Genomic DNA, 7,759 nt, shown 5'->3' with positions numbered 1-7,759 from the left:
GGATTCTACTGCCTCCTGTTCCATTTTTCCATGTGTGGAGGCCAAACTCGTTTCTCTCTCCTGCCTGTCATAGGATATTTTGAATAAAGAATATATTAATTGGGTTGAATCCCACCAGCAGAGGAATTTCTTGGAAGCCTTTTTTGTGTTGGAGAAAGATTTGCAGGATTCAACCCATTCTGCAACTGGGAGCTGTAGTTGGCTTGCTCTGAATAACAAAGGGCCAAATAGCTTTCCACTTAAAGTAAAGGGGCCAGTGACCCACTCTTTAAAAAAAATTGCTTTGCCAGTGGGGCTGCCTGATAAGAGTCCAAGATTTAGGAGGAGTCTTGCTTGGCCCTACTGACCAAGTGGGAAGAGGCTTATTTTTAAATCTGTAATTAAAATGGCAGCCCTTGACAAATTTTAAATGAAATCCATAAAACCAAAGAGATCAGTTCTCTGGTATTGACTTCTGAGAGAACATGCTTAGGATTGTCAAGTCCAAACCATATGAGGCAGTGCCCTATTATCAGTATGGACATAGGCTGGTCCTTGTGTTTAGGAGAGTTTCTTCCAGTCTACAGAAATGGGCTCCAGCACAGTGTCAGAGAAGCAGACGGGACCCCACTAGCACAGCTTCTGTACAGAAATGCCAGAGATTCTTCCTGTTTATGTCCCAGGGTGGGCACCGATGAATTAATCTATTAAAACGCTGTTCTGTTTAAGGGTAAATTACAGAGGAGTTAAAGGTAGCAGCACTTCCCCAATTTGTTTTTAATGCACTGTAGGCTCTTGTATCTTATTTTGCAGAGATTGACATGAACCAATGCTATTGCTTCCTTCTTATCAGAATACTAAAGCCATGTTATATGCAAACAGTGAGGTATTAATTTATGAACTTCGAACCTGTGTGGAACTGGGAGTGATTCTAGCACTTATCGTCCCCCCCAGCTCTGCTTCCGCCGCTTGCACACAGCTGTTGCAGCAATAAACAGTCTAAAAAAAATTATTTCCCAACCAAACGGGGCTGATCTCTGCACAAATATGCTCGAAGCTGGGCTGCATGCGCGCACAGGACGCTGGCACTTTGCTTGGAGCCGGTTTTAACCTCCATACTTGGAGTGTTGCCCTCGTAACTAACAGCTCCGCTACATCAAGAAGTAAACATTTACGGAATATCACCATCACCACCACCACTCTCCCCCCGCCACCCCCCCCCCCCCCATGTGTGGCAGATTCTTCTGCAGGGCAGAGAGGTTCCCCTGTTCTCTGTAGGCGAAGCTCTGACGCAGAGCAGTGGGCCTAAAGCAAGGGCTTCAAAGCTTGGCCTGTGTCTTTGCAGGGTGTTTATGTGTCAGAGCGCGCCAGCCGCCCCGCCACGCTCAGCCTGCCTTCCATGTGCTCCTCCAGCGCTCTGCTGAGCAGCAGCCGCCGCCTCGGGGCGGAGCCCAGTCAGGAGTGGAGCGGAGGCTGCCCTCTCATTGACAATGTCCCACCCTGTGCCGCGCAACGCTCCCGCCCGCCCTCGCTCCCGCCCTCCCTCGCTATCTCTGTCGCACACACGCGCAGAGCGGAGGGAGGCGGCGGCTGCCACAGCTGTAGCCCAGCCAGCTCAGCGCCTGAGCGGCAGCATGGCGGGGCTGCGCTACCCGCAGCAAGGCAGCTACTGCCGCACGGCCGCGGCCATGAACCTCCTCTTCGGAGTGCTGCAGGTCCTCCTGCCCTACTTTCGCCCGGCCGAGGCGCAGGGCCAAGGTGAGCGGGGCTTTGTCGGGGAAGGGGGGGGGGGAGGAGGTCGCAAAGGGAAGGCTGAGGCGACCCCCCCCCCGTCGCCCCATTAAGGAGGCCGCGTGCCACAGCATCGGCGCCTGTTGTCGTCGACCGCGAAAAACCCTCCTCATCTTCCCTTTGTGCAGCTCTCTGTTGTCGTCTTCTGAATGGTTCCAGCCCTGCCTGCCCGGAGAGCTTGGAGCGGGGCTCCCCTTTGCTGGGTTGCTTTGTCACTGGCCGTTGTTTCAGGTCGTTTAATATAAGCAGTTGCAGTTCAGGCTATGACAGATCTGTGAAATGTACAATGCGCGGGGAGGGAAGGGAGGCTGGGCGAGCGGAGGACGTTACACAATGCGTGCTTCCTTCCATCCCTCCCCTCCTTCTCTCTCTCTCTCTGGCTTCCCCTGAGAACCACGCTGCACGGGCTCACATTGCTGAGGAAGAGATGCTTTCCCCCCTCCCCACCGCCGCGAAGGGAGGCACTTTTAGGGGAGGCTCCTGGTCTGCTCGGCTGCAAATTGGCTCCAAAGCCACCTCCTGTGCGCCAGCCAGGTTTGCCTTCCTCTTTCCACATGTGATCGGCCACTGCAGTTTTTAACATGGAAGCTTCTGCCAGTATAGAAGCAGACCAAAACAAAGCCTCATGCCTACAAAGCAAACGGCAAAGATTTCGGAGTGGGGGTAGTCCTGAGCGCCAGGATCGCCTATAATTGAAACCATAAGAAGAGCCCTGCTGAATCAGACCAGGGGCCTGTCTAGCCCAGCGTGCTGTTCCAAACCATGACCAGCCACTGGAGGACTGACAAACAGGGCTTAGAAGCCACGGCCTACCAGCCCTGAGAATCAGTGGTTTGCATCCTCTGTTTGTGGAGGTTTGCCTCTGCAGCTGTTGCCCTCCGTTGAAATAGCAGTGTAGGCTTTGTTGTAAGCGTTGTGTTTTCCCCCTTTCTCCCACAGTCATTGACCCCATTCCCAATGTGGTGGAGTTATGGCAAGCTGAAGAAGGGGAACTTTTGATGCCTGCTCAGGTAAGGAAATCTTGAGGTTGGGGTGTGGGCAGGATGTTCAGCTAAAGCTGCCCATAAGTGAAGAACACTAACAGTAGTTTGACAAGATCCAGGTGAGCAGCTATGTTGGTCTGAAGCAATAGAACAAATGTCCACTCCCCGCCCCCTCCAGGAGCAGCCCAGATCTGTGTATTCTCTGCTCTTAACAACCATGTGCTCACTCATGTCATATTCAAGTCAGGGAGGCTTCGGATTCAGAATAGTTGTAGTAGATTTTTTTTTAAAGGTGGGGGAAGCAGTTTTTCTGCATCACCTTTCCAGGTTCAGAAGCAGATGTAGTTGTCAGGATTTTTCTGAACAGGAAATTATATCAGGTAGCATGTGTTTCTTGTGGTAAGGGAAATTTTAAAGTTTAGTTTCACTTGTCTTTACTCTTACAAGACAGGCCCATTTAGTATAATGCAGTGGTACTCTTGCAGAAGATAATCTGCATTGCAACCCTGTGCACATACCTGCGAGCAGTTCTGGTTGAATAGTGGGACTTTTCTGTAAAAGTACATAGGCTCAGTATGTTCTGTTTTATATATAGAGAGAGAGACATATTGCCATGTAAATCTCATCTTATTTTTTTCTTCACATTGTAAAATCATGATTCCCCCCCCCCCCCCAAATGTTCTTGGAAAATTTAGAAGAATGTAGGACGCCTGAATTTACTGGAATCAGAGTGTTTACGTGTGGGTATATATATAAATGTATTCTTTGTGTGTGTGGGGGGGGGAGGCTATATAATTCACTGTAGCTGTTCATTTACACCAGGGGTGGCCAAACCTGCTTAATGTAAGAACCACATAGAATAAATGTCAGCAGTTTGAGAGCTGCAAGACATAAACATCAGATGTTTGCTGGAAGGAAAGGAAAATAGATGGGGGGAGAGCGGAGGGAAGGAGAAGTGGAAAGAAAGCAACTTTAACTTTTAATGCATTCTCCAAGTCAATTGATGGAGTGGTGGGGGCTTTGAGAGCCAAACAAAATGTGTGAAGGAGCCACATGTGGCTCCCACGCCACAGTTTAGCCACTCCTGATTTACACTTTATTTTTGAATTAAATGTGGAGTTTTTTTGATTGGGAGGGAGGACTGTACATTTATAAAAATGTTGTTAGAGATATGAATTTTCTCATATAAGTGATGATTCTGTTGTATTTTTTGTAGGCTGCCGGTAATTATAGAACATATGATTACTGGCAGCCTTTTGTATGTTTGGTCTAAGGACCGCAGTAACAAACAACAATAGTGGAGGTATTAGTAAACATCATTATTTACTCAAAAGGAAGATGACCTGAATGTTAAGAGTATATCTATGTTCCTAAAAAAAAAGTTCTATATAAAACAATTATTACTGGACACTACTGAAACTTTTATGCAAATATAAGATGACCTTTCTTTTTATGGCAGATCTGCATGGGGAACCCTAGTCTTGCATTTGAGTAAATACAGTACTACAGGTATAGCTGCACTGATATTAATAGGTTGAGATTTTTCAAGTATCACATGGTAGAGTGGAATAATACAGGTTAAACATGTATTTTTTAAAAACATTTGCTTAGGCATAAGTTCAATTGAATTCTTATACACAAATGGGGAAACTGCAAGCCTCTGTTCCTGTGAATTGTAGAAAGCCATTGTCTGATTATGATAGTTGTATATTTCATATACCTGGATATTTTGTAGCAGTATTAAAACATTTTGCATAGTATTGCAATTCAACCACTGGGTCTAAATATTCTTAAGGGGATGTTGCTGAACTTCTGAAAGTTATTACAATTGGAATAAGATTTCCAAAGGTTGAGCACAGCTTCTTAGTTCTTTTCTAAGGTAAAAGGAAGGAGGAGGAGACAAGGATTTAGATAATTTTGCAGATTTTACAGTTTACGTAATTTCTGCATGTTGCAGAAACCAACTTTTTTTGGAACATATTTTGAATTGCTGGGTGAAGAGAGCCAATTTGATGTAGTGGTTAAGTGCATGGGTTTGATTCCCCACTCCTCCACTTGCAGTTGCTGGGTCAGGCGTAGCTCTCATAGGAGTTGTCCTTGAAAGGGCAGCTGCTTTGAGAGCCCTCTCAGCTCCACCAACCTCACAGGTGTCTGTTGTGGGGGGAGAAGATATAGGAGATTGTAAGCCACTCTGAGCCTCTGGTTCAGAGAGAAGGGTGGGGTATAAATTTGCAGTCTTATTATTATTATTTGCTTCTAATATAGAATGCACACAGGACTGATCAACATTCATTAGCCTGATAAGAAGCCAGTGCTCATTTCTTTGGAACTTGAATCAGTCTGAAAACTTTTACCTGAAAGACAGAAGAAATAGCTTTTTTCCTCTTTCAGTATAAAGACCACAGTAGTTCCCCTTTCTATCCAGTCTTCTTTGCATCATAATATTTTCTCTGGACTGTGCAAGGTCTTCTTCTTTGTCCTCAGTGTCTTGCCTTCCTTCATTGTGACAATGTAACATAGCATGATTTCCTACTAATTTGGTGGGGAGGGGCCATATTAACATGAGATAAGAGCCATTGTGTTGCTGGCAGCTGTAATCTGATGATTCTTGTAATATATCAATGAATCGAATGCAGGTCTTCACCTTTCTGGTATGAGACAACCTAGGAGAAATGTTTGAATTCCAAATAGAACATATTGTTTTCCAAAAATGTATTTTAAAGAATTTTGATGATCTGTTTGGAGTAACATCAAAATTTTTTGTTTAGTTTGTGTATAATTCTGATTTCAGGGTATTAACAGAATTCTTCAGTTAGTTAAAAAGGGAAATAATTATTAACTTTTGTTTATGAAAGACTTAGTTTCCAGAGCTCTTATATAAGGACTGGTAGAACTGCAAACATTGTTGAATGAATGCCAACAGAAAGATGGAGACTCTTTCCACGTTCTTTAGGACTTGGGATAAATAAAGAGTAAAGTGAGCTAGGTATACATGCTGGAATGCAAGGGAGGCTGAGAAAAGAAAGGTTATTACAAGCAGGTTTTGGTAATTTGTTGACTAAAGAAACGCTAGGATAGCTACACAAATAAATATAGAAAAGGTGCCAGCAGCCTACTTCCTACAGCAGTCCTGTGTTAGTCATTTGCAGTCTAATCAATAAGAAAAAAACTTTTGTACAAGTTTGCCTACCTGGTTGCCTGGATATAATCTTTCTTGATGCTTGCCTATGGCTGTTCTTCAAGTCAGCTTGTAACTGTCTACATTTATCTGGTAAGTTTTAGGAAGATTTATAAAGCAGCCTTGTCCCTGCAGGCTTTTGAGAATTATTTTTGATTGTAGACCTTGATGGGCTTCAGGAGTTTCTCAGAGATTGTGGGGAAAAATTAAATATTTTTGTACACTGCTTCATATAAGACTAATAAATAGGTTATGAACTCTGAACACTTCCGTATGTACCCTTGTAATCTGTGTGCATGTGCATATACATGTACATATATATGTTTTATGGGGGGCTTTTTTGTAGTAGGAACTCCTTTGCATATTAGGCCACACAACCCTGATGTAACCAATCCTCCAAGAGCATACAGGGCTCTTGGTGCAGGGCCTCCTGTAAGCTCCAGGAGGATTGGCTACATTGGGCAAAGGAGTTCCTGCTACAAAAAAAGCCCTGCTTGTGTGTATGCAGTGGGTCTGCCACATTTGTTACATGTCTGCTAGTGCTAACCTTTCAGGTGAGTAGGAATGACCCTGGGCATTTTACCTCCCCTTCCTCAGCAGACTGTCTCAATCAGCAGAACCTGGGTTAAGTTGACTTGTTCATTTGTGTGCTCATATAAAAATACACAGTTTGTTTTAAAAGCTTCACTAACAGTAATTATCATGTACCATTGAATATGAAAGTAACCACAAATAGCCACTTTTGTTTTGAACATTGCTTTGTGAACTCATTGGCTAATCTGTTTGTAGATCTTTTAAAGTGGTGGCATTTCTTTTTTAATTTTGTGGAGTTTGTGGCATGGATTAAATAAAGCAAGATAGTGGTAAAGGTGTTATTAGACTTTTAGCTTGCCTTCCCGTGTGCCGCAAGGCTCATGACAGGTAACAAGTTAAAAAATAACATGATTAATGATTGAAAACAAATTAACGTGATAACAATTGAAGGTAAAATCAGATGGCGACTTAGGCACTAATGGCATAGTTTGTCCAAGTGAGGTTTTGTTGTCTGTGCATTTGTGAAAGCTGGTGCAATCATATAATGAATGGCAGGGAGGGGGCTGGGGGAGGCCAGTTAGATACGAACTTTGCTGCCACAGCCATATGCCAGGTGAAACATTTCATGGTTTTACAGGCTTAGAAGAACAGATTCTGCAGGGCCTGGATATCATCGGGAAGAGCATTCCGCCAGGCTGGGGCAAGAAGGTGTTAAGATTGGCTTTCCCTGAGTTTATAACTGATTTCCACTTTTTAAAACTTTACCATGGATATTTTCCAAGGTGCTTGGATTAAATTTAATTATTATTTATTAACTTAAACTTTTAGACTGCCCTTCCCTGAAAAACAGGGCTCAGGGCAGTACACAATAGTGTTAAAATTACAAGTCTTACAGAGATTTCAGAATTTAAAAATACATAAAATTCAGCCTAAACCAATCTGATGGCAATAATTCCTGGAATATCATTGCCTCAGAGAGGAGAGAGATGGGGAAAGGAAGAGGAGTGCCAGGCTAGGTGGAAAACTGTCACTTTCCTCAACCAAACACCTGGCAGATCATCTCTGCCTTACATGCCCTGCAAAATGGCAACAAATCCTGCAGGGCACAGGTGGGAGCCAGAGCAGAAAAGGCTCTGGCCTAGCTGAGGACAGCTGAATGCCTCCCAGACTGGGGACCACCTGGAACTTCTTATATTGAAACGGATGCTCAACTAGAATAACACTAGATACCTAATGTTTCTGCCTTCCTTTTAAAAATAAAACAAGCCCCAACTAATATACAGCAGGCACTGCC

The 7,759-nt window shown here is 44.1% G+C and overlaps 1 protein-coding gene across 4 annotated transcripts in view; it reads left to right on the top strand.

Annotated features, from left to right (window-relative positions):
- Positions 1 to 1,515: 1,515 nt before the first annotated feature.
- TMEM131L (transmembrane 131 like) overlaps positions 1,516 to 7,759 on the top strand; it is an 81,248-nt gene continuing 75,004 nt past the window's right edge. For all 4 annotated transcript variants that reach the window (XR_009555795.1, XM_060246629.1, XM_060246626.1 and 1 more), the window contains exons 1-2: positions 1,516 to 1,737; positions 2,710 to 2,780. Coding sequence is in view for 3 of the 4 variants with exons in the window: in XM_060246629.1 (XP_060102612.1) it covers positions 1,614 to 1,737; positions 2,710 to 2,780 (195 nt within the window). In the remaining variant the exon portion in view is untranslated. The remainder of the gene's footprint in view (positions 1,738 to 2,709; positions 2,781 to 7,759) is intronic.

Source organism: Heteronotia binoei, chromosome 9 (genome assembly GCF_032191835.1).
Source record: "Heteronotia binoei isolate CCM8104 ecotype False Entrance Well chromosome 9, APGP_CSIRO_Hbin_v1, whole genome shotgun sequence".
NCBI classification, from domain to species: domain Eukaryota; kingdom Metazoa; phylum Chordata; class Lepidosauria; order Squamata; family Gekkonidae; genus Heteronotia; species Heteronotia binoei.
This window is presented reverse-complemented; position numbering and strand designations above follow the sequence as displayed.